The sequence below is a fragment of the Schistosoma mansoni genome, assembly GCF_000237925.1.
Source record: "Schistosoma mansoni, WGS project CABG00000000 data, chromosome 1 unplaced supercontig 0135, strain Puerto Rico, whole genome shotgun sequence".
In the NCBI taxonomy this organism is placed as follows: Eukaryota; Metazoa; Platyhelminthes; class Trematoda; order Strigeidida; family Schistosomatidae; genus Schistosoma; species Schistosoma mansoni.
In genome coordinates this window covers 658,682-685,864 of record NW_017385993.1, presented here as the reverse complement: position 1 = coordinate 685,864, position 27,183 = coordinate 658,682, and the positions used below count along the sequence as shown (strand labels likewise).

The window sequence follows — 27,183 nt, the reverse complement described above, 5'->3', positions numbered from 1 at the left end:
AAAAATATACACAATCATCAATGTCACAATTGGTTAACATTAAGAATAGAATTAAAAGTTATGGTGTTTGGTAAATCACAGATTCTATTCATAGTTTCAATAATTATAAAAACTATGACCTATTTTTGAAATAGAATAGATTGAAATTAAATGCATGATTTTAAAAAAAGGGGGGGTAAATCAAAATGAGAAGGATGAATAAATGGAATACAGATTGCCTTGATAAGTAACATTAGAACAATGATCGGTGATGATGATGGTTGATTGGTTGGTTGAAATCGCAACATTGTGGATCCAGCGGATCAAACTGTTCAAATTTCTTCTCCTTATTATTATCGTTATTACTGATTGTTGATGATTAAATAGTGCCTATTGGTTTATTGTAGGAATTATGACGAAGTTTGAGTAAAACCTGTATGTAAATAAACGCAATACGTAGACGTAAATAAGGCAGGTAATGGTGAAAAGGTATGAAATAAAAAAGTTAGACAAATAATACTACCCCCGCAACACACACACACACTCCGGTTATACACATATATATACATGAAAATAAAATGATCTATGGCCCTCATAGGGTGTAAAGAAGATTTGTAGCCCAGTAATTGTAGATGGAATACAGAAAGTTGGATGGAATTCACCACTAGTACGTATCAGAACGCAAAATGCTGCGGTCTCAAGACTTTTATAAAAACGACTTCAGAAGCAACTACAGAAGTGCGAAATCGTTCAAATTGAAGCAGCTGTTCACTAGTTCTTCTTGATTAATAAACCATCAGTGAAAATTATTGATGTGGTGGTGAATTAGTGATAAGATCACGGTGAATCCACAGTTTACGGGAGACCTTTGAAGAACCCTTAAGTATCCACCTACTACTTACTAGGGCTAAATGAGGGTTATAAATTAGTGTGAGGGATTGGAATTAGGACCGAAGATTGGATGTTGGGATCAGGAATTACAGCTAGGATTCTGATCACGAACTGACACCAGCTATAATGCCAAGATGCTACTTAGTCTTATTGACGAATGGATTTCGAGCCAAAATCCAACAATTGCTATCTTAAATCTGACTGGTTCGTCCATAAATTATATTCTCGCCTAAATCACTCAGATTTTACAGCTAGCAGGTGCGTTAGAACCCCACACCAGATACATCAGTTCAGGTAGAAGAATTAATTCTCACACCTAAAATGTGCCGCAAGTCAGGCAATAATACACAAATCCCTACCTAACAAATGCGTTGCATCAAACGCCCTCAATAAAATCTCTAGAGGTCCAGAAAAAGACTGAAGATTTTTGACTCAATAGGCATGGAAGAGAAACTTATCCAGAAGAATGTGGAGTTGTCACATTTTGGTTGGAGTCACTACATTTAGAAAGCACCCAAAAGTTTCTAGACTGCAGAGGTCATAAGTTAATCTTGAATTAAGATGGATATTTTTCAAGTTCCCTTATAAAAGTAGTCGGGTTACAACAAGGGACTTGGAAATGAGTAACAAGCACTGAAGCATTAGATTTACCGACTTAGTCACTTTATCATAACTTTAAATAAGTTGCTTAATACAAATTAATATTCGAAAACAGTCCCATGTACAGGATTTTCAGATATACTTCATATGTGAAGATATTGATAATATTCGTCTGCTTACAATGAAGTACATACGGGTAGGCTTGAACGTGAAACATAATACTTTAACCTGTCTTGAAAGGATGAGTGTTCTAGCTTCTAAAATTCGATTAGGTCATCACTATGTACAAGGCCAATCATCAAGTCACGGCAACAGCTACGGTCGTGCATGTGTTAGTGTTTGATTATTCAACTTTAATGAAACAACTAGAATTGTCATAATCCACGCAAATATGCACTAGTGATTATTTATTATTTATTTAAACACATAAATATTGGTACAAAGGGGCACCAGATAAATATGCGCCTCACAAATCTCGTTTGATTTGTGTGAGGGCTATGATACTGCCCAGGTGCCCAGACTGAAGCAGGTGGTTCTCTTAGGGGGCCACACCTGGAGCCTTTGACCTGAAGGTCTAGTCCACAAGGCAGTGGAGCATCTTAAGGAGATGCACTAGTGATAATGGTATCTTATAAAAAAGCTCAAATTTTACTAGTGTTACGGATGAAAAGAACCGATTTATGTTATCAATTTAAGAATACATATATGTATACCATAAAGTCATACTTTTAAATCGGCGCAGCGATTTCGTTCAGCTTGTATAGCTTCTAACGAACGAGCATTGAGTTGTTCTAAACGAGCATTATCCAATGTTAGTTGATGTAATGTTGTAGCTAACTCTAGCTCACATTCATCTTCATCATCATATTCTTCTTCTTCTTCTTCATCATCATCATCGTCGTCGTCGTCATCATCATTGTTTTGTTCACGTTTTGTTAGTTGTACATTTCGTACAGAATTTATATCGTTTTCTTCTTCAGTTAGACGTGAATAAGCGACTGAATCAGGTGAAGAACCTCTATTCGTTAAAATTGGTTCTACCAACGAATCACCATCGCCATTATCATCATTATCAAAATGAAGATGACGGTGGTGACGATCGGAATCACTTGAATACTCATCGAGCAAACATGTTTCTTTTTGATTATTAATACTACTATATTGTGTAGTAGCAGTAGTATGATCGTCATCATCATCATCAAGAACATTGTCATTGATTACAGTTGTTAAACTTTCAGCTATTTTAGTCCATGGTTGGGAAATATAATAATTCATTTGATCTTCATTATTCAAAGTATGTCGTGGTGTTGAAATAATAGGATTTTGATTTAACAACCAAGCTGGACAAAAACGTTTAGCCGTCATATAGGTACGATATATTCGTTTAGCTCGTCTACCACCAGATTCTAGGAGGTGATTTATACAGGACTATGTTGAAAGAAAACAGAAAAATAGATCTTAGAACGAATGATTAGTTTTACACAGAAACAAGGAATAATAATGGAGAATAAACATTGATTTACAACAGAGTATTCAATGAAAGTATATCGCCTCTGGTTAACTGTACTGATCAATTTCCATCTCTGAAATAAAAGTTATTTACACTATTCAGTATCTAATGTAAAAATACAACCAGACACTTACATCCCCATCTAATTTATTTACAAAGAAATAGAGTCCGCTACTATATCATTTTAAATAGCTAATGTTTTCATTCAGCCGTCTGATATATAACATCTTTGACTGACGCGAGTTCGAACATTACAGGGAACATTAATTCCCTCATGATGGCGAATATTCCTTACTGACGAGTGTCAACTATCACAAAACCTAGGCTTAGTGATTTGAACAAGTTGCCTCCAACCATCAGAAACGGATCTAAATAAATAACGAAGAGAAATAAGTCAGTGTAAAGAGAAAGTCGGTGTATAGAATAATTGAATTTGATTACTACCGTGTCATCATATTAAATATAGACCCTTTCTTAACCCGAAATTCACAAGCTCTTCAGATAATCTTCCCACATCAGTTGATAAAGTGTCGTGATTACAGATTAAACTAATATGAATTATTCGCTACAGTAACAACTTCTAATCCAAAATCAAATTGTTTTAAGGAAATGACTTTGTACGATGACGCTTTAAAATTAGGAGGTAGTGGATAATAGTTTAGTTTCAATCCGTGACACTTCAGAAATATTCATCTGCAAGTATTAGAGTCCGTGGTGAAAAACATTGGTCCAATAATAATAATATTAATGAAATATCTTATGGATGTTAGTTCAATTTGTGAACCGTAGTTTCCATGGGCTGAAATTATTCGAAGTAATATTGAAAATCAAGAAGCTCTGGAAAGTTATTTCATGGTAGTATGACACTCCACAGCCATGTGCACCTACGTCCCCCAATAAGGATCAAATTTATGACTTTAAGAACTCAGAGCGAAAGTATAAGACAGTCTTTATTTCAACCCCAATGAATGCTCAGCATAGAGCGACGATAGCCTAAGGGAACCTGGTTTAATTCTACCATTAGCCTAAAACTTCGATAACCTATCGAGAAGGCAGATCTGAAGATCCTAGATTCAGTCCCTAAATGGACTGTCAGCATATACTTCTGGGAAAGACTCAGGTTAAGATAGTATTCAAAACAAATGTTGATTCATGACAAATACGACTTTTAAAAATCCTTGTGATGTTAAGTAGTATTGAAAATTATTCCTATCTTTAAAAAGTGAAAGATGAAGAATACAACCAGGTTTAAAATTTAATATTTCATTGAAACATCTTTAAAACTTAGTATACATGTTAGTAGGTAGGTTAATTCAATCAGTCGTAATCAATCTAGAGTCTGGCTTAAACGTACATCAGTCCAAGTGAGAACAATGACAAAATAACAAGATGAATGGTAAAGGAGTCAGAATAATTGCTGTATTAATGATAGTAAGAAATACAAGGACTGAGAGTATAATTATAAAAGACTGAAGAAAAAAGCATGTTTAAAGAAATACTAAAACTCAAGATCTAGAGGAAGGAAGAAAATAAATATATCTATGTCAACGTTCCGAACAACTGGCCGTGAAAACACCAACCAGGTAAGTTAGGATAATTGACGAAACGGTAGTATTCAACGCATTCAACATCGAAAGTCACCCAATACTGAACAACGTACGTTATAAACCATGCAATAAATAACTTGAAACATAAATTAAAGTCATTGGCAAGCTTGTGAGATAGCTATTAACAATGATTGTGGACTGTAAGGCGCAAAATCGATTGCAATTATTCCCTATCTTCTCCTGAACTATTTTTTTCTGGTTAGTGTTTTTCAGAAGGAAATCACTAATGTGCATCACGAGGCAATCCCTAACTTGGAATCCGGAAGGGAATCGGAAAAGAGGAAGACCAAAGAACACATTACGTCGGGAAATAGAAGCAGATATGAAGAGGATGAATAACAACTGGAAAGAATTGCCCAGGATAGAGTTAGATGGACAATGCTGGTGGGTGGCCTATGCTCCTCCACGAGGGGTAACAGGAGTAAGTAAGTAACTTCTCCTGAATATTAAGTTTTAATATTAATCCATTCTTTTTTGAACTATATTCTTTTATATTAAATCTTTATCAATATCACTGATACTACTACATATACTTTGGCTTCTCTGCTACCCACTCTTATTATGTAATAATACCGGTTTCTCATGGTAACTAACTAACTAATTAATTAATTAATCAAATACTTTACCTGTAATCGACTAATTTCTGCATTTTCTGAACGTATTCGTGCATGTAAATCTGTTTGTATTGCGATCAATTCTTGTTTACGCGCTTTATAATACATAATTTGACGTGATTTAGGATCATTTATATCAACTGTAGAAGAAGTTTTAATAAATTCTGACAATTTTGGTGCTAAATCTGATGGTGGTGGAAGTGAAGGTGAATGACTGATAGAATAAGTTGAGTTATCAACAGTCGAAGTTGTTTCATTAGGATATAATACAATATTATTATCATTAGTATTAGTGGGGATCAATGTATTCTGAGTGTATACATTAGGAATAGTTTTGTCATTAATTTCTATAGGAGTTTGATCTGAAGGTGAATGTAAAATATCCTCAGGTTTGATCTCTTGTTTAACGACCTAAAAAATTGAAATGAGAAGAAAATATACACATATATATACTACTGATTTGTGAAAATTTTCTTTGAGGTTAGAGCTATAGGAGAATTCAATGTAATCAGTCAACTCATAATCAAAGTATGTTCTAGCACAAATGTGTTTTGATACAAAATTGTATTACTACACATTCCATAGACAAATAAGTCGATAATTGTGAGAAGCAGACAATATACCGACTAAATAGTTCAAAAAGAAGAAGCAAGTATCCGGGGTAACAGTCAGTTAGCTGAACGTAAGAGCAGGCACATATATGCATCGGTCTAAAATGCCATACCTCATTAGCACAACAGGATTAACACCAAATTCATAGCAGTAGGTAATTTAATAATGGTAATATATAAAAGAAAGATTGTGTCTAAGGATATAGTATAGGAAGAAAAACAGATATGAAGCAATTTTAATCTCACGGTTTATGGGAAGACAAAGAGTATATACACCTATGCCATTGTGATCGATTCTGAGATATGTCATCCAGAGTCTCCAACCATTGGCTACGATAGTCACACGGACCCCAACCGAGTAGTCTGTATCTACCAACAAGGCTCAGACCAGAAGTCAGTGACTTTATGGACTGATGCTACGTTTTGGTTTGTCCATCCCTAACTATCTTCCAACCGTCTCCAACACTGGTCAGCATTGCACGCCGTAGTAATCGGTGTTCAGGAATACGTAACACCTGGTTTTAACACTTATAGACATGATTATCTATAAAGAATGAAGTAAATGTGAAATCAACTTGATAACTACAGAAAATAGTCTGAGACATGTTGGTAGATGCAGACTAATTGGTTGGGGTCCGTGTGATCATCTTAACCAATGGTTAGAGACTCTAGGTGACATGGCTCAGAATCGATCACAATGGCGTAGGTGTATACACTCTTTATCTTCCCTTAAACCTTAAGATCAAAATTACTTCATATCTGTCTTTCTTCCTATACTATATCTTTATATACAACCTATCTTTTATATACTACCATCACCACTAAATTAACTATTTCTATGAATCCGGTGTTGATCTTGTTGTGCTAACGAGGTATGGCAACTTGGACCGATGCATATTTGTTTCTGGTCCTACGTTGTAGCTGATTGACTGACTGATAATAATAATAATGATTAGTGATTACTAACAGAACATAAACTTTTTTCAATACTTTTTAATAAAAACTTTAAAATACAAAAAAAGAAAAGAAAAGAGAAAAGAAGAAAAGATAAACACTTTAAAGATGAGTAAATACAATTTCTTTTTCCAAATTAAAACTTATTATTATCAGAAGGGGTTTTGTGGATATGATAGTAATTTTTTAATAGTTGAGATCATGAATCAATTGAAGTTAGGTCACCATGGAAAACCTGGAAGCACTGGATGGCCGTTTCGTGCGCAAAACTGATAGGTCCTGCGTTCGAATCTCGCGAGGCGGGATAGTGGATGCGTACTGCTGAGGAGTCCCACAATAGGATGAAACAACCATCCAATGCTTCCAGGTTTTCCATGGTGATCTAACTTCAATTGATTTATCATCTCAACTATTTTAAAACTTATTAATTATGAATCAATAATATTTATTGTACAATATGTAAACTATCATGATTCAATCATTTAATGCATATAAAAGTTTCACTTTACAATTAACCACTCACGTGAATGAAGGTTAATATAACGGATACATTCTAATATATAATATACATACAGTTGCTAACAGTTAGTCACGATTTAGAAATATTATAAACCAATACTTATTTTCATATTATAAGCAAACTATGAATAATAATAATAGGGTGGGTTGCAAAAGCAAATAGAGTCGAATGACCCGATAAAAGTAAAGGATAAACATCTATCATCCTCTATTGACAAACATATAATTGAAACAGGTCATAAGATTGATCTTAACTCGGCTTTTGTTGTGTTGTTTAAAAGTGTAAAAGGGCGTATACTGAGCCAGACCGTTGCTGCTACCTTGAAGTGGTGGTCGTGCATGCCTATCGTGATGAACCAATCGAGCTATACTGGCTGGAACAATCGTTCCTCAAGGTCCTACCATGCCAGACAGGTCGGTTGAAGATCGGTAAGACTAAAAGCAGCGAACCCAATGTCCGAAGGTGAAGTCGTACTACTGACTGTACAGAGGTGTGACGACAGTAAGGTGTTTCCTTCAGACAACCAGTATAACAGCGATGCTGCCTTCCCACAAGGAGGGGTGGGGTTAGAAAAGGTCGACCCTAAAAATGCACACCTCACCTTATCCCACGAATTTCCGTCTCCGGAGGTAAGGTCCTTTGAAGAACGGAGCTAACACAAAACTACCCACAAAAAGGTCGTGTGTGACCGACCTCAAGCAGTTGTCGCTTGGGCACTGCGGTCACGCTCCCAGGTCGTTAAGACCAACACTAATCCAACTTCTTTTTCAGGTCCCTCAAGAAATACCCTTACACGGTGTGGGCAGCCGGGAAGTGATATCAGCCCTCTTACCCGTAACTGCACATGAGACCAAGTTGGTCAATTTCAAATCCTGCGTATACTGAGGTTTATTGAAGCCTTAGCCATACGAAAATTCAAACCCCCTTTTGTTTATTCAAAAACAGTTTGTTCTCTCCTTAAACCTACCCTGGTAATATTATTAGCTTATTGTCCAGAGTGATTAGGTGTCAAATTGTTTTCACATTATTATTATCCTTGTCCCCCCCCCATTTCCAGTCTAGTTGACCTTTTATTTTTATATATAAATGTTCTTAACAAGTATATGTGTGATCAGATTGTTCGAAATGTATTGCGCTAATATATCAAATAATAATAATCATAGAAATTTACTTGGTTATCCATATTAGACATTTGTTGTTGGCTATTTGATGTCAAAACTTCTTGTTGATACATAGATTTATCATTTATATGATTATCTTTATTCTCATTGTCTGTATTCTCTTTTAAATATCCTTCTTCATGGTTATTATTTTCATCTTGTATAATATTGTTTACATTTAATGTATTACAGCTATTATCATTAGCACCACCACCACCATCTTCATCATTATTAACATCATTATCAATATGATGGTTATCTTCTTGATGTATACAATCATTTGTGACCACTGTCCCATTCCCAGTGGTCATCGTTTCCAATGGTGTTGCTGTTGAGATTTGCTCATTTAATTCTATGTTACCATGGTTAATATGATCATTGATTGATTTTTCTGAACAACCATCACGAGTCGTAGGTAGTTGTTGTGTCATTGAACTAATTGGTTCAATTGGTAATTTTCTAAACAGAAAAAAGAAGTTTTATTTTAAACGAGAAATATCATCTATCATATTTCAAGCAAGGGGGAATAGATCCTCTTTATGATAGAAATTTCCCCCGGTAACACAAAATAAAAATGAGAATATATTTCTATGCCAAAATATGATTGAGAATTGTTTCCACAAATACACCATAACAATATTGATATGAATTAGTAATGAATACTAATATGTAAATAATACATGTTTATATAGACTAAACACACTTGCACACACACACACACAATACAAATACACTCAACAATAAAAAAACTAAAAAAACAGATAAGTAAACAAAGTAAATTCTGATGATGCCTTTAAACTTTATGTAATTAAAACATGATATTAATAGTTGAATTCATGAGTCGATGTAATTTACTTACTTACGCCTGTTACCCCTTGTCGAGAAGCATAGGCCGCTCACCAGCATTCTCCATTCTGAACTCCGCCTTTAGCTCTTCCAGAATTACTGCCGGTCCCAAACCCAGGCAAAGGAGGAGGGTTGGGCATGGGGTTAGCGACCCCATCCCGTAGAAAAACTAACTCGCTAAAAAAAAAACGCTAACCAGAAAAAATAATTCAAACCATGAGTCGATGTAAGTTAGACCATAATTGGAAATCTAGAAGCACTGGACGGCCGTTTCGTCCTAGTATGGGGTATGATAGTTGTTATATCTAGAGCTTTAATTCTTGCTATTCCGCGTAATACTAGACTACTTGAACGATCGAACCCGCAACGTCGCAAGAGAAAAGACAGAAGACTAGTAAATAGGAATCATATTCCCAAAACAGTGTCAAATATAGTACAACAATATAGTGCAAACTAGTTTTGTGTAATTGTGGACACTGTATGATATGCCTTTGCATTCACTTATACTCACTCATTAAAACGACACAAAATAAAGTAACTGATCAAAGTGACTAAGTCAGTTAACTAGAGGAAGTTAAACTTCATGATCGGGATAAGTTGTTTGCTGATTAAATGAGGCTTTTGTTGTTCAATAAGAAATAGTATTAATGAATTTTACAAGTCTGACAGAGTAAGATATTCATCATATGATAATAAATAACATTTGAACAACTGATTTCTATCACAAATTTAGGTTTACCTGGTGATGCCTGTAGAACTAATAATAAGTTGAACAAAGAATAGTTATGAACTCTCTTTATCCTGTTGTATAACATTGAAACAAACCTGTATAACTGTCAAGACAGTTCTACTGTATGGGGCGGAGAAGTGGAAAACTATAAAAGCCATCATCCACAAGATACAGGTGTTTATTAACAGTTGTCTACGCAAAATACTTCGAATCCGTTAGCCAGACACTATCAGCAACAAGATACTGTGGGAGAGAACAAACCAGATTCCGACGGAGGAAGAAATCAGGAAGAAGCGCTGGAAGTGGATAGGACACACATTGAGGAAGTCACACAATTGCGTCACAAGGCAAGCCCTCACACGGAATCATAAAGCCCAAAGGAGAAGAGGAAGACCAAAGAACACATTACGCCGAGAAATGGAGACAGATATGAGAAGAATGAACAAAAACTGGACAGAACTAGAAACGAAGGCCCAGGACAGAGTGAGTGGGTTGGAGAATGCTGGACGGCGGCCTATGCTCCATTGGGAGTAACAGGCGAAAGTAAGTAAGTAAGTAAGTAAGTAAGAACTGTAAGAAAACATAGACAGATAGCATGGGCATAGATGTTTAGCAAATATCCATCATATAAAGAATTTGTTATGGACATCAAAACTGTTGGCTATTCACGTGGCAGTTTCACGATAAAACAACCTCAAAAATACTTGTTTAATCTGGTTGGCGTTTTTTTAGTGAGATTTTTTTCACGGGATGGGGTTGGCGAACCCATGCCCAACGCCCCTCTTTTACCCGGGCTTAAGATCGGAAGTAACTCTAGAAGAGCTACAGGCGGAGTCAAGCTCAAAAATAACCGGAAAGAAATAGATCACTAATAAATAAAGGTACCGTAAATTAGTTAATGTGGCATGATGGTAGGTAGGATGCGGATACCTTGATATTTGTTAAATTTTTTTTTAGAAATTCGTTACTTTCCATCTACTATGATTGATATCACAATCACTATTTGCTTACCAATGATTTGTGCTGGTCCATTCAACAGTAGAATAAATTAGCTAAGAGGATTAAATAAAACCATGAAGCATAGTTTGAATTATTTTTTCTGGTTAGCGTTTTTTTAGCGAATTAGTTTTTCTACGGGATGGAGTCGCTAACCCCATGCCCAACCCTCCTCCTTTACCCGGGCTTGGGACCGGCAGTAACTCTAGAAGAGCTACAGGCGGAGTATTTATAAACAGTTGTCTACGCAAAATATTCAATATTCACTGGCCAGATATCATCAGCAACAACCTACTGTGGGAGAGGACAAACCAGCTTCCAGCTGAAGAGGAAATTAGGAAAAGACGTTGGAAGTGGATGGGACATACGTTAAGGAAATCACCAAACTGCATAACGAGGCAATCCCTAACTTGGAATCCGGAAGAGAAACGAAAAAGAGGAAGGCCAGAGAAAACACTGCGTCGGGAAATAGAAGATATGAAAAGGATGAATAACAACTGGAAAAGATTGTCCAGGACTGATTTGGATGGAGAATGCTGATGGGTGGCCTATGCTCCTCCACGAGGGGTAACAGGCGTAAGTAAGTACGTATGAAGCATAGTATACATTAAAGATTTGAAATACAAAAACTTCTTATATATTATTGAGGTGAAAAATGTCACATCACTTATATACATGAATTCATAATCCATCTTTTTAATGCAAAATAATAATCAACTCTAACCTTAATGTTAAATTAAGGACTTCCTCCTGATCTAATTCCAAAACTGACGGTATAACTAATGGGGCACCAGACATGAACAAAATACAAGGATTATTTGATTTTAACTCATTTGTTCCCGCGAATGATGATGATGTGGATGTTGCTGTCGTCATATCTGACGATTGTTGGCTTTGTTGTAATGCTTTCGACCTTTCATGTTGTTTTAACTTGCGTTTAAGTGTTGTTATTTCACGCTGAACTTCCCATAGTTCATCGGAATAAGGAATCTTCTCAAAGGTTGTTGAATGTTGGCGATGACCTTTTGAGTGTTTGTCAGTTCCAGTAATTCTAATTTCATATTATTTAATTAAATACAGACACATGTGTGAGAAATAGTTATATAAAAATAAAGAACAAATAAAAACTATAGATAATAAAATAAACATGACAATATATTGTATTTGATTACATATTCAGTCGGTCAGTCAGCTACAACGTAGGACTAGGCACATATATGCATCGGTCCAAGTTGCCATACCTCAACAACAAGATGAACGCCGGATTCATAGAAGTAGTTAATTTAGTGTGCCGATGACAGTTATGTGTTTCTATTAGACAACTAGCATCGCCAGCGATGCCGCTTTACAATAAATGAAGGATTGAGTTGGTAAAAGTCAGATCCAAAATCAGCACACCTCATCTTAATTCATAGATTTCTTGCTCTAGTTGCAAAGTACGAAACGTACAAAGCTAACACAAAAAGACTGTGTGTAACTAACTTTAAGTGGTTGTCCTTTGGGATCTATGGTCATAAACTCAGATTTTCAGGACAACACGTAAACTGGTTTAGTTTCTAGGTACCTCAAGAAGCATTCTTCTGCCGTGTGGGGAACCGGGGAATGACAACCATCTCTAAGATCACCTTGTTTATGAGTGAGTGAAATAAGTCATTATTCTTGTTCAGGCATATGAACTGAAGAGAAACAAGAACCATTAATCCTGTATGCTTTTCATCTCAGCGGACTCTCCCCAATCTCGGCTGTATAAGGGCCGAAGTAGTACATTACATCACACCACTTGTCAACCCATATACATTTGAGTGAATTTAATTAATGACTGATTGACAGCATTTAATCAAAAACGCGAGGACTACGAGTTGAGGAATTAAGTACAGTAAAAAAAGATCCAGTTATTGATGTGTTGGCGAGAATGATAATGATTGGTTGTTTTGCTGAGTCAGACATGTAGATAGTGTGACAGGTGTTATATATTCCCCTATCCTTATTATTATTAATGGACCGTTCTTGTTGTTGGATTGTGTCGGATTATGGTGTGGAAATATATTGACGTTTTAGTCAGGCTAATCTCGTGTTCTTAATCTGAGTTGTGTTGAAGTCCTGTAGAATAGACGACACTGGGAGGGAATCTAGTGTAGATATTCGTCTAAGGTGAATTAACGTCCCACATACGTGTAAAAAGTGAAAGGACTGTTATAACAAGAAACCCTAGCGTTATAACAAGTATCCTACCCGTTTATAACAGTTATAAAATGTCAAACAATGATAAAATACAGGTGCATTTTTCATAAAACGTGCTTTGAGCTAAAAACCAGTTTTCTAAGCTTATCATTGTCAAATAAAAACTGGTTGGATAGTAACTAAGTGAAGTTTTGAAAAGACTGCAAAATGACCATTATACTTAATGTGCACTGAATAAACAGTTTTTGTGACACTATGGTTAAATCAAGTGAAATAATATACAAAAAACATAACACTTTTCGACAGTGTAGCTACTGACTCATTACGATAGTTGAAGTTGCGCGTACCATGACGCACCAATTAAACTGTATTGAATGCAATATTTATTCCTACAGAGCTCATAAAAAACGAGGGAGCGACATTAAACAGCCATTTCGTCCTCATTTAGAACTCCTCAACAGATTAATACGTAACCCAAGATTGTCAATGATTCTCTAGCTGATATCAGTCTGTTATGATGAGAACTACACTTACACTAGATTAATTAATTCTTCCACAAATACTGGGCTTCATTTAAATTGTTTTGGGCAGCCAGATTAGCGTCGGTAGTATTTACTCAAAAATTATGGCTCAAAGTTCAATATACAAACCTGTACCTCGTAAATGAGTTATACTATTCAAACAAACACATACCTTCGACGTTGATTACAATTATCTTTAGATCCACTCGATGTACCTGAGCACCCATCACCACCAACAGGGGCAGTAGTAGTAGTAGTAGAAGAAGAAGATATAGTAGTAGTATGCATATTAGTAGGTGGCATTGATATACTTTGTATTATTAAATTATGTAATCGATCTAGGTGTGCTTGTTGTTTAATTATTTCTTGTCGAATCGCTTCAGGATCTGTTAAGCTTTTACGTCGTTTTAGTTCTGTCATTATATGCTGTACCTAAATTTAGTTTTCAAAAAAAAATTAACAACAAGAGAGCATGTACAATATAGGAAGATAATGATTTCATATTAATCGGCTTGTGTATGCACGTATGTGTGTATGGGGGCATCTGTATAATAATCTTATATAGATATAATCAAAAAGTATATTTGGATCATATTGTGTACGGATAGAAAAGATAATAACTATTACTCTTTAAAAACAGAACAACAAGGGGTTTTTGTGGAGATCTTTAGTAATTTTATATAGTTTAAGTCATGAGTCAATTGAAGCTAGACCACTATGGAAAACTTGGAAGCACTGGACGGCCGTTTCGTCCTATTGTGGAACTCCTCAGCAGTGCGCATCCACGATCCCGCCTCGCGAGATTCGAACCCAGGACCTATCAGTCTTGAGCGCGAGCGCTTAACCACGAAACCACTGAGCCGGCCAGCATCAAACGGTGTTAATGTCTAACTTCAACCAATCCACGAAATTCAGCAACTATTCACCATTGTCTTCAGTGAGTTTATATCTCACAACAGACCTGGTTGAACTCCACTGATCATTGCTTCTCACTAGAACTCCAGGAAATACCTCATGGAGCCAGTCACTAGTGAGCATATTATCGTGAATGAGCCCTGCTGAGAAGTCCCACAATGGGATGAAAAGGCCGTCCAGTGCTTCCAGGTTTTTCATGGCGGTCTAGCTTCAACTGACTCATGATTTCAACTATATAAAATTACTAAAAATCTCCACAAAGCCCCCTTTTAATAAAGATCATATGCTCACTAGTGACTGGCTCCATGAGGTATTTCGTGAAGTTCTAGTGAGAAGCAGTGACCAGTGGAGAACAACAATTGTTTATTATGATTTTACATAGGTGTGAATAGTTGAAAACCTAGTCACATTAAACTGTGTGTACATGGATTGGTTAGTTATAATATGCTTGAATATGTTTAAATATTAGATATTTATTTAGTCAAAAATCATCAAAATCACAAACTGTTTAAATGTGGTACTGGGTTTGAGTCCCAGAGTGAACATCAACTCTGTGATGCAGGTACATCCAGCTGACAAGTCCCAAATAGGACGAAATGCGCGTCAAACTAGATCCCACTGCTAGCCACTATCCATCTTTGCTTATAATGTTTAAATGTGATTAGGTAAAATAAAACATTATTTCATGGATTGTTTATATTATCATAAGGACTAATAAAGGAATTTTGTGAATTATTTCGGAAAACTTGTATTTCCATAGTTGCAAGCGTGAGTCCATTGAACAACATTTTTGTTAAGAATCACACACTTCAGACTGTTTTCGAATCCCTTGCTACAACTGAGAGTGAAAAGGGTACTTTATTTCTTTCTGAAGACATTGTCGCGAGCTATTAGCTTTTTCGAAAAAAAATTATACTTAATTGCTTCAGGAAAAGAGGAAATTCAGTGCATAAATCGGATAGATTAATGCAAACGGTATATAAAGAGGTCGGAAAACTTTAATTCTAAACTGATAATATGTAATTGAGATTCACGATTATAAATGATCAAATGGTGTAAAATTACACAGTGATTACAAAATTAATGTATTTGTGGGGGAAGGTTTGTTGCCTAGGCTACTACATAGTAATTCTTAATTTTATTAGATATAACACTATCGAAACTCATTGAATAATATAACTCAATAAAGAATCACGTATTTGTCTGCTCAGCTGAGAACTAAACATTTTGGGAATTAGGGTTAGTAATACTACCTGTTTATACAAGTTAAATAAGAAATGGAATGCTGTGTTCGAACCTACAGGCGTATAGCTAAAAATGAACTTTTTTAACCAATGAACTATTATTACTAATGAATTTGTATTTCAGAGTGTTAAGAAACTCAAACAAACTCAACAATGATGCCAGTATAATGAATACAATTTGAGTAGACAAAGAGCGAGAGAAAGCACACATAAACAATCAATTTAAGCTTACATTACGTAAATGATATTCTTTGCTAGAATTGCCTTCATCACTATCCATTTGAATTTGTTCACATAAATAAGCAAGCAATGATTCCTGTTTCTTCAATTCAATATCTAATTCTTCATTAGTATCAGGCAACTCTAATCCATATAATGATTTTAATGGAGGTATATAAGATTTTAATAGATAGATTGGATGAGGAAATAACCAATGCCAATTACTTGGATCAATATTATTTGTCGTGAATGGAGGCAATTTTGGATCTAATTTACATAGATCCAAAGAAAAATCTTTAACATGCATATTTATGACAGATAGATGGAATGAGTAGCAAAGTGGATTGATGATTGAAGAACAAATGATGATTGGAATTGAATAACAATGGAAAAAAAAGAAACACATAATTAAGTACATCCGGGCCAACTATATATTGTAGTTTATAGCAAAGGTTGCATTATTATTAATATTACAAGTTAAAATCAAACTTTTACGAGCATGATAGGCAAAGATGGATAGTGGCTAGCAGTGGAATCCAGTTTGATGCGCGTTTCGTCCTATTTGGGACTCGTCAACTGGATGTACCTGCATCTCAGAGTTGATGTTCACCCTGGGACTCGAAACCATAAACATTGACCACTTTCCTATGATTGTTTAAAACACTTTTTAACTAAACAACTTATTGATTTCACAAAGTGTTGAGAAAACTAGTTTAAACAGTTGTATTCTTTCCCTATAGTTGTGACCATATAGAAACAAAAACATACTTATTGTAATGACTATGCAGTTGTGTTACAAGATAAGCCCTCACATGGAATCTTGAAGGTCAAAGGAAAAGAGGAAGACCAAAGAATACATTACGCCGAGAAATGGAGATAGACATGAGAAGAATGACCAAAAATTGGATAGAACTAGAAACGAAGGCCCAGGACAGAGTGGGTTGGAGAATGCTGGTCGGCGGCTTATGCTCCATTGGAAGTAACAGGCGTAAGTAAGTAAGTAAGTAGTAATTCGGTTGTGTAATGCTAAAGTGTAATTATGTTGTAATAATTATTCGATATGCATCAATCAATTTGAAAATGCTCTCGTGTATTACCAGTCTAATATTTCATCTCCAGTACGATAAATGACATATTTTTATACATATATTTCCAACATAAAATTGACGTGAGACCATGTGACCAGAACTCTGTATTAGTAAAATTTTCCAAATATGAAAAGTGGGAAAGTTTCACTGGACAGAATTGTGATACGATGCAAAACAGCAAATAAATAAACCAGAAGGGGTTTTTGTGGATATTTCAGTATTTTCATAGTTGAAATCATGAGTCAATTGAAGCTAAACCACTATGGAAAACATGAAAGCACTGGAAGGCCGTTTCGTCCTATTATGGGTCTCCTCAGCAGTGCGCATACACGATCCCGCACTCGCGAGATTCGAACTCAGGACCTACCAGTCTCGCGCCAGAGCACGTCTAGACCCCTGAGCGGGCATCCAACGGTGTTAATGTCTAACTTCAACCAATCCACGATGTTTGAGCAACCGTTCACAAAATAAACCTTGAATAAAAAACTTCAATAAGGTGAGATTTTATATGCTCCAGGACGGGGTAATAATTTTATATTCGAAGCATTCAGACATCAAATAAGCTAGGTGTTATATACTAGGGAAGAAGTAAGTACGGATAACTTACGGGACCTATTATCGGACTATTGTTCTATGTATATTCCTATTGTATAACTATTCAGTAACTAGATTATCTATATCTATATTCATCTTATCGTAAGCTTCATTTTGACCTATTGATTATTATTATATGATTTACTGTTCCTAAGCTATACTCAGTTTATTGATTATTGTCTCCCACGCTTACAGCCACATTTGGCTTGGTTTTGTACAATTATTATTTTCTATTTTATGGTGTGATGTGGTCTGTCTGTCTGGTATATAAACAAAGTATACTTGGAATAAACGATTTATATTGCCGAAGCTGTTATTGGTGTTCTGGACTCAAGTGGACGGGTTAGGCGGATAAAGGACCAATAAGGACGCTAGATTACTCATACTAATCGAACGTCATTGTCACAGTGTGGAGGTCGTAGAAGTCGTATTCTATTGGCGGATAATTCACGCAAGTTACGTCCTTGTTTAATTCGTAAGGTCATAACAAATCAGCAACGACCTTGGCCAAGACATAACGATTGGGCGACGGCTAGGTCAAGTCACAACACTAGGGCATTGGTTCAAAGTCCAATTACTTTAACTCAATTTAGGTAGATTTCACTCAGTCAGTTACTAAGTGCATAGATCAATGTCCACGGGTTTCAGTCATATTGTTACTTTAAAGTAACTCAATTAAATGTTTATGTATGAAAATAATCAATAGTCTATAAACGGTTTCGTCAGGTGTAAATAAGGTCTAAAAGTATATTTGTCTATTAATATTTTGCTCTACACATTGACTCATAGACTGAAACGTGTCGGCAGGTTCAGACTACTTGGTTGGCGTATGTGCGGTTATCGTAGGTAATGGTTGAAGGTGCTAGCGATAACATGGCTCAGAATCGGTTACAATTGAACAAATTCACTCACTTTTAATCTTGAAATGATTATACCTTTTATTCAGCGAAATTTTTTAGTTCTTTTTCATATCATATTGTCTATGCCTAATCTAACCTAATACTACTTCTGCTACCCTAGCGATCGTCTTGATAATTTCATGTCACTGCAAATATGATATGAGAAATTTAACCGATGCATACATATGTTAGGTCCTACGTTGCTCACAGATTAACTGATTATTTCAAGCAAAGTCATCAGTGAGACAAATTATACTCGAGTATCCCTGAAATGTTATCCAAAAACCTTGAATTTTATCACCGAGTTTGTCTTTGATGAACACTGAAGAACCGTTATACACAAAAAACATAGTCATAATGATGTATTTGTAGAATCCCAATATGTAGAATATTAAATTTTTGACGTATCGTGACTTTGTGTAAGTTACTTTCTTAGAGAATAAATAAATCAAGGATCTGGCAGCTTAAATGGTAGAAAGGAAATGAATCAGAATACTTTTAGTAAAATCAAACAGGTCTGATCATGTTAATGTTGTGTCATTTCAATCAAGGTGATTCGAAGTCAGACCTACTTGTTTGTATGTTAGTGGAAAATGTAATATTTGTAATATGGATGAGTAGGGTCAAAAATATTAATGGTGTTAGATGTCAACAGAATTAAATATGTAGATATTTGGTTAAATGGTTTATGTTGGATGGATTACTAAGTGGAGAAGATTTGTAGCTCAAGTGGATGATTTTGATGGACTTTTGTTCTCTGAGCTGAATTCCTAAGCTTTCGTTTCTATTGAGTACGGTAGGGTTTGACAATAATATGAGAAGCATCCGACACTCGCCTTTCTCAATAATTGGAGAAACCCTTTTTGAATTATTTTGACATGACTAATATCGATTTGCAGTTGCTAAAAATAAAATGTACTACTACTGTTGATTTAATTTGTAGATATTCTAGTTCTGCAGGATTATTTAGAGGGGATTTATGCAGCTTCTATTGTACCTTGGTACGAGTTATCATTTCCCAAGAATATCCTCAGACACAAAAAGCATCACAATTTACACCTCCTGATTTGTAGACACATTTGTGTTTCGAGGCAAATTAAAACATTTCGAAGAATGACAGTTATTTTATAATAGGCTGTAATTGTGCATGATTTAAGGATTTGCTGTGGTTCATCACCTCGATATAGAATTGTGGCTTAAACTTGATATTTTCTAATGTATGGTTCCAGAATGATAAATTTATTCGAAGATCGAGTATTTCAAGATTTTATGGCGTATAGTAAAATAGACTGTTTTAAAGTATGGGTATCATCTTGAAAAAAAATTAACATACCTTGACAGAGTCAGTAGTGATAAAGTGTTGCAAATCTCAATCGTCATTTCAAAATAAGTTTCAAAAACATTGATAAATAAATCATTAAAACAAATTCAACTTCTGAAGAAGATACTATCATTATCGTTACACCAAATAATCGATATTATGCAAACCCCGTTAATTAAAATATAAAAAAATAATACTCCTGAACTATACGACTAATTAGTCAGAGCTCGAAAGGTCAAACTCGAACATAATCGACTTTAAAAGACAAGGTAGTTGTCGCTTTCCATAATACGTTTGAGACACACTGCTTTTAATTAAGACCTTTTGTTTAGTATTTATTTCTTTAAACACATAAATATTGGTACAAAGAGGCACCAGATACATATGCGCCACACAAATCTCATTTGATTTGTGTGAGGGCTGTAATACTGCCCAGGTGCCAAAAGTGAAACAGGTGGTTTGCTTAGGGGGCCACACCCGGAGCCTTTGACCTAAAGGTCTAATCCACAAGGCAGTGGAGAGCATCGTGAGGAGACACACTCCCATGGTAGCCGGTGACTAACGATTGATTCATACGCCATTTGTTCCTTCAAAATACTGGAACTAATGTACACCATTGGTTTAGAATCAGGGTTTTCCAACTCCCCTAGGTGAACTTTCCGTGTCCACCAACCCGGTTAAAGCGTCGAACATTCGCTTTTCGTCCTCTCAATTTCGTAAACAACACCTCGGCCCCGCACGAGAAGGCAGTGAGTAGGACTTCCCTGTCAGAGGCTATATACGCGTGGCCATGTGAGAGCAATTCGAGAGAGAGAGCGTACTCTCCCCACTCTCGGCAGTACCAGGGCATTTTGGGGCTACGGCTGTTTAAACTAGTGTAGGTAGGGGGGGTGGTTTACATCTGAATAAATATCATATTGTTCTCACCATTATTAAGCTAACATTCTATACTCATTGCTCATTCAGTATAAATAATAATATTTTGTTTGAAAAAAATATAATAAAACATACCTTTAGGCGGTATAGGATTTAATAATATACCCAATAAACGATGACTTATACCTAAACATGGTGATAATACAATAATAATATTAGCTAATGTCATACGATTTTCACCAGCTCTATCAATAATATGCATCATATGTTGTATAATCCATGCTAATAAATAACGATTTGATATAGGTAATTCTTGATGAATTAATACAGATAAATTATGATAGAATTGTATATTATCTGTAGTGAATGATTCAATAACATTACTTAAACGTTTAGTTAAAATTGGTTCAGGTAAACTACGTAGAAAATGTTTGATTACACTAGCAATAACAGCTGGATCATGGGGTAGTATAGTGATTCCTGTTGTTTGTGAACTTATACTACTATGATTAGTAGTAGTTAATATAGATGAAGATTGTTTTATTGGTGAATTATTAAATAATCCTGAATTGGAATTTTTCACACAGAATGCTCCTGTAATAAAATTAGTCGGTGTAGGTATATTTCTGCCACGGTTATCTGAAGATTTATGCGAGAATTGAGAATTGTACTCTTTCGATTTAGAATGAGCTGAAAACAAAATAAGACATGTTAAAATGATAAAACAAAAATCAGGTCAAATAAAGAAAACGACATTATCCTACAAAAACCAAACATGATTCGTGGTCACATTATTCGGGTGTAACACTAGGTGATCTAAAGTGAATGTGAAACGCGGTTAGTAACTGGCTCTTGAATCGTGTCATCATAACTTGATCGATATCATTCGATCACCACTAAGAAGGACTTGACACACATGACATTGATCACTACCCAGTGATTAATCAATTGTGATTACATCTCAGTCCTACAGGAGGTTGGTCGCGGCTCGAATAGCTCAGTGGTAACGTCTCTGACTGTGAAGCTGAGTGACACGGGATCGAATCTGTCAGGGAGCACCAGCTCCCTCAAGATTACAGGTACACCTTGCTGACGAGTGCTAAGTAGCACGAAACCCGGGTCCAGGGTTTCTTGTTGATCACCTCCAACCACCATCTTACGTTATCATAACCATTGTCTGTAAAGAAATATAATTTGTTAACTAAAGCTACTTTATCGGAATGAGGATTGTAGTATTCTAACAGTTAAATTCGTGAGTCGATCTAAGCTAGATCACAATTGAAAATCTGGAAGCACTAGACAGCCGTTTCGTCCTAGTTTGGGACTCCTCAGCGGAGCACACCCACGATCCTGTACGCGAACTTGGACCCGGGACCTCCGATCTCGCGCGCAAACGCTTAACTTCTAGACCAACAGTGTGACTTTTTGTGGACATCATTTTGTAATTATATTTTATTCAATATTGTCTTCGTAAACAATTTCTCAAAAGTCTTTTTCAAGTGTACACCTCTATTATACACCTGTTCTAACCATAATTGACTGAGTTCGTTTAGATACAGAGCATATAATCTGTTTGACTACCGTATCATTATGATGACTTCAAGTCTGGTACACGTGGAAATCGTCATCGTTATATCAAATATATGTTAGTAAATATAACAATGACGATTATATGGAAATGCTAGACAATTACTTATATAAATAAAAAAACCTGGCACATATATGAATTGTTTTAGGTTATCATTTTTGATTAGTATCACGGTTGATGAAACTTTCCAGATAATTGTCTATCGAGGAATTCAGGAAGCTTCTTATTGTCAGGAAAATAGTATGAAAAGAGCAATGAGGATTGTTGGAAAAGAAAGAAAAAGTCCATTTGATCTAATGATAACAAATGAAGTTGCCCGCTAAACAAAACAGAGTTGCAAGATCATGTATATATGTGAATAGGTTTTATGTAGTTAATCTTGAAGTGTGTCACACAACGTCTCGAATCGATAATTACGATTATAGAAAGAATTCTAACTAAGGAAGTCTCTACATTTACCAACACACTTTCTCAACTGTCAATAACTTCATGAAATAATCTTATGTCTCAATTTCATCTTTCTTCTAACATAATCTTATACTCGATAGTACTAGGTGTTGAGATGGACGGTAGTTGAACATGTGTGATATATATCCCAACTTCCTGCAGTAGATGAAGATTTGAAGCACGAATTTACTGGTTTTATATCTTTACATATTAACCTACGCCTCATTTCAGTTAATGACCTATTAACAAAGAAGTCACTGATCCAATTCCAATCAAATTACGGAATATATATATAATGCTATTACTGAGAATCACATATTGTACTAAGCGCATAAGTATTGAGAATAAGGCGATTATTATTACTAGCATTTAATACATTGACTTACATGAGCTTAGATGTCGTATTTTCCCTTTAGAACTAGAATCAGATCCAATTTGAAAATGACTAGAACGTTGTTTAGTATAGTTAGCTTGATTACAATAAAATGCTGCTGATGTCGGTGGAATATCTGGAAATTCTATACCATTATCTATTGCAGAGATTACTGCTTGCACTTGTGAATGTACACCTGGTACCTAAAATTTCATGTTAAGAAAATAAACTGTATAGAAACAAAATATATTCAATGTGATCAGTAAAAAGAGGAGTAAATCAAAATAATTTATCTAAAATTTGAAGATGATTTTACAGTCCTGAACTAATATAAATTAAAAATCAGGGAGTACACTGGATAACCATTTTATTTCATAGTTTATATCATGGAATGAATAAAGATAAACAGTCGCTGAACGCCAGAAAGTACTAGATACTTGTTTCACCGTAGTGTCTAATTCAAGACCTTACGGTATCTCAGCAAATGTTTAATCTTTGCTCCCATTGAGTTGCAAACTTCGACTGTTCAAAAATTACATTATTTTTGTTCACATATCCGGATTTCAAACTTCAGTTAATTTACGAACCTGTGCGACCATCACCATGCAATACAACGGGTGGGTAACTGCTATACTCTCAAGATGGTCGAACCCCAAAGGTCACAGCTACTCACTAGAATTCCGAGAAATTAGCTCTTGAAATTAGTCACTTATAAGTACATAATTATTGTAAGTATAAGTTTTTTTCTGATTATTGAATGTAGTAGTTTATATCAAGAACTAACTGAAACTAAGTAACCACTTTAGTTTCTAAATTTTTCAACAGTTTACCTTCACAATCTTTATACACAAAATTAAATACTAAGACTTTCACGTTTCGTGTTAACTTAAATACCTTCAGAAGGATTAATATACTCACTCGAACAGTGACTGTATACGCGTAGCGATGTGAGAGCATTTCAAGAGGGAGAGCGAACTCTCCCCACACTCGGCTGTATCAGGGCATTTGAAGGCAATATTACAGTTTCTGAATGTAAATAATTATTGAAAAGAAAATGAATACTTACACGATAAATTCCTTCAGAACTTAAACCATATTGTTCAATATAATCGATACAATGACGAAAAAATGCTGGCAGAACAATTCCATCATGACTAGGATTTCTGCTACAGGCTACATCTAAAGGCATTCCAAAAATAGTCTAAACAATGAGTAAGACAAAAACGAAAAAAAATAATTACACTAAGTTATATTGGTTATAAAATGAATGCAAAATGCATATATGATGTTATCGATATATTCAAAAGTATATCATAAAACTGTTAGGTTGAAATTTCAGTCAGTCAGTCAGCTACAACGTAAGACCAGGCATATATATGCATCGGTCCAAGTTGCTATATCTCATTAGCACAACAAGATCACCGGATTCATAGAAATAGTTAATTTAGTGGTGATGGTAGTATATAAAAGATAGGTTGTATATAAAGATATAGTATAGGAAGAAAGACAGATATGAAGTAATTTTGATCTTAAGGTTTAAGGGAAGATAAAGAGTGTATACACCTACGCCATTGTGATCGATTCTGAGCCATGTCACCTAGAGTCTCCAACCATTGGTTACGATAATCACGCGGACCCCAACGGCTGAAATTTACTTTCCTCATTCATATCCTCATCCAACATATGAGGTTAGACCTCAGAATAATGTAGTCATTCATATGTTGTTTATCAATTTTTTTAGAGAATTAATTCTTCTCTGTAATAGAAAATTTCATTGGGGGTAACAGGCGTAAGCAAAATTAAATTAGCCCTCGTGGGTTAATGTTTTATTCAATATTAACACAAATTCAAAAACCCAAGCATGCTTTTTTCAATTTCGATCACTTCTCCCCTAGATAAGATCTCAATCTGCCAACTAAATAGAGAGTGCAGTACCCAGTAGTCTCCTAAACGTTACATTGTTTTTAGAACGTTGCTCTCGAAAGCAGGATACATTCACAAATTACTGCAACTTTATCACAGGTGTGCTCGAGGTATTGGTCGTATATGGTTAGACCACTGAATGAGGAATGATAAGGTTAAGTAGGTGCAGGGTAATAAGCAAAGATGGTAAGTGGTAAGTTGATAAGGAGGTAGCGGTGGATGTTCACTGAATGGTGTGATCGTGAGATGTGTAGTGTGTGACCAACTAATGTCTACTTCGACACGTGATGTTGTATGACGTAAGAATAACTTGGAAAAAGATAAGTGAGGCCATAATAAGATATGACATCAGTCAATGAATTCTTCGACTGTTGAACTGGGCCAAGTTAGTAGGTGCAGACAACGTTGTTAGGTGGGTTCTATATGATTATCATAACCAATAGTTCGAATTGTTGAACAAATTTTCCCTTAAGTCCTGGGTTCTCAAAATAATAATTTCGAGTTTGTAATTGTAGAGCTTGATGAAGAAATGATCGAAAACGAACTATTGTTCTTGTTATATCCCGTGAAGAATTATGAATGGTAACTTTGAGGACTATTTATGGACCAATGTGATATGCATATTTCCTATTGAATAATTGTGAAGTAACTCATGTATTCATATTGATGTTCACTTTATTTTGACTCATAGACTATTACTGTACGATTTACCATTCCTGAGTTATACCCAGTCTATTAATTACTGTTCCCCCTCTTTCACAGCCACATTTGGCCAAATCTTGTACATATGTTATTTTCTACAATATGGTACGATGTGGTCTGTCTGTTTGGTATATAAACCCAGTATGTTTTAAGAATAATGATTCATATTGCAGAGGCTGTTATTGGTGTTCTGGACTTAACTGGCTGGGCTAGGCAGAAAGCAGGACTGTTAAGTACTCAAGACTGCTTATACGGCTTTTGTGTATCATTGCACTGATCGATAATTCACTCCTCTCTAATTGGCGGGAACCAGCACGTTCATATATGCACTCAGGCACTCGATATAACAACTGACAGGACACACAATCGATATAACAATGTTAATATTCTTTTGCTTATACTAATACAATGTAGTAACTTGAAACAATTCATATACGTCTTAGCTCCTACGTGACTTAGAACTGATCAACTAACATGCTCAAACATCAGCACATCATATATGACAACTGCATCTCTGTGCTAATGTGGTATGGCAACTCGAACTGATGTACGTACGTACGAAGTTCTACGTTGTAACTGACTGATATGACAGTTAAGATACACATATATTAATAAATGCAATGAAATGATGATACACATTTAAGTATATTGAAATTTACTTTGTTTACAGTTTTTGTTTGTTCTTTTTTTGTCGATTTATTATGTGAATGTAATTTTAAGCCACGTTTCTTTTTAGTTTTAATTGAATTAGAATGTTGTAAATTTGACTGAGAAACTGTGATCATTGAATCAGTAGTGTTAGTAGTAGTAGTAGTATACTTTAATTTTTTCTCCTCTTTTTTCTTAATTTTCTGTTTTGATTTATTATTATTGTTATTATGATTGAGAATAGTACTAAAAGTATTTTCATTTGTAGTCGATGAAATAGTTACCCCAGTAATAGAATTGGTAACTATCGGATCGTTTATGCCGTTAGTGGTTTGTTGTAAATCCATAGAGTTTATCTCATTCAATGAACAAGAGTTCTTTTCCATTGATTGATCATTTAATGTATCTTGATAGGTGGTTAATGTTTTAGGCGAAGTATTTAAAATATTAAGTTGGTTTACTTTGTCTTTTTCTTCTTGTTCAACTTCTTCTTTATCTTTTCTACCTTTTTTATGTTTTTTTGATCGAGATAATCCTTTAAAACCGGATTTTGATAATTTTGATGATTTTTGATTTGGATTAGAAGACATTTTGATTTGAACTGAAATATAAGAATGAAGATTAAA

At 35.2% G+C, this 27,183-nt stretch overlaps 1 protein-coding gene across 1 annotated transcript; it reads right to left on the bottom strand.

Annotated features, from left to right (window-relative positions):
• On the bottom strand, positions 1-27,183 carry Smp_176070 (hypothetical protein). The gene is made up of 12 exons (XM_018791681.1): positions 26,569-27,183; positions 24,351-24,485; positions 23,298-23,487; positions 21,012-21,566; positions 16,112-16,392; positions 14,032-14,152; positions 13,893-13,935; positions 11,743-12,069; positions 8,458-8,905; positions 5,214-5,612; positions 2,197-2,898; positions 1-412 (listed from the first exon to the last, which is right to left on the bottom strand). The coding sequence occupies exons 1-12, from the start codon at positions 27,145-27,147 to the stop codon at positions 359-361; spliced, it is 3,834 nt and encodes a 1,277-aa protein (XP_018645196.1). The 5' UTR covers positions 27,148-27,183; the 3' UTR covers positions 1-358.

What these genes read in the sequence shown, in the direction of transcription:
- Smp_176070 (XM_018791681.1), bottom strand. Translation starts at nt 27,147, where the DNA reads ATGTCTTCTAATCCAAATCAAAAATCATCAAAATTATCAAAATCCGGT. An exon ending in GTTCTGAAGGAATTTATCGT is followed by an intron (nt 23,488 to 24,350) that starts GTAAGTATTCAT and finishes ATGAAATTTTAG; the next exon opens with GTACCAGGTGTACATTCACA. An exon ending in TGTCTAATATGGATAACCAA is followed by an intron (nt 5,613 to 8,457) that starts GTAAATTTCTAT and finishes TCAATTTTTTAG; the next exon opens with GTCGTTAAACAAGAGATCAA.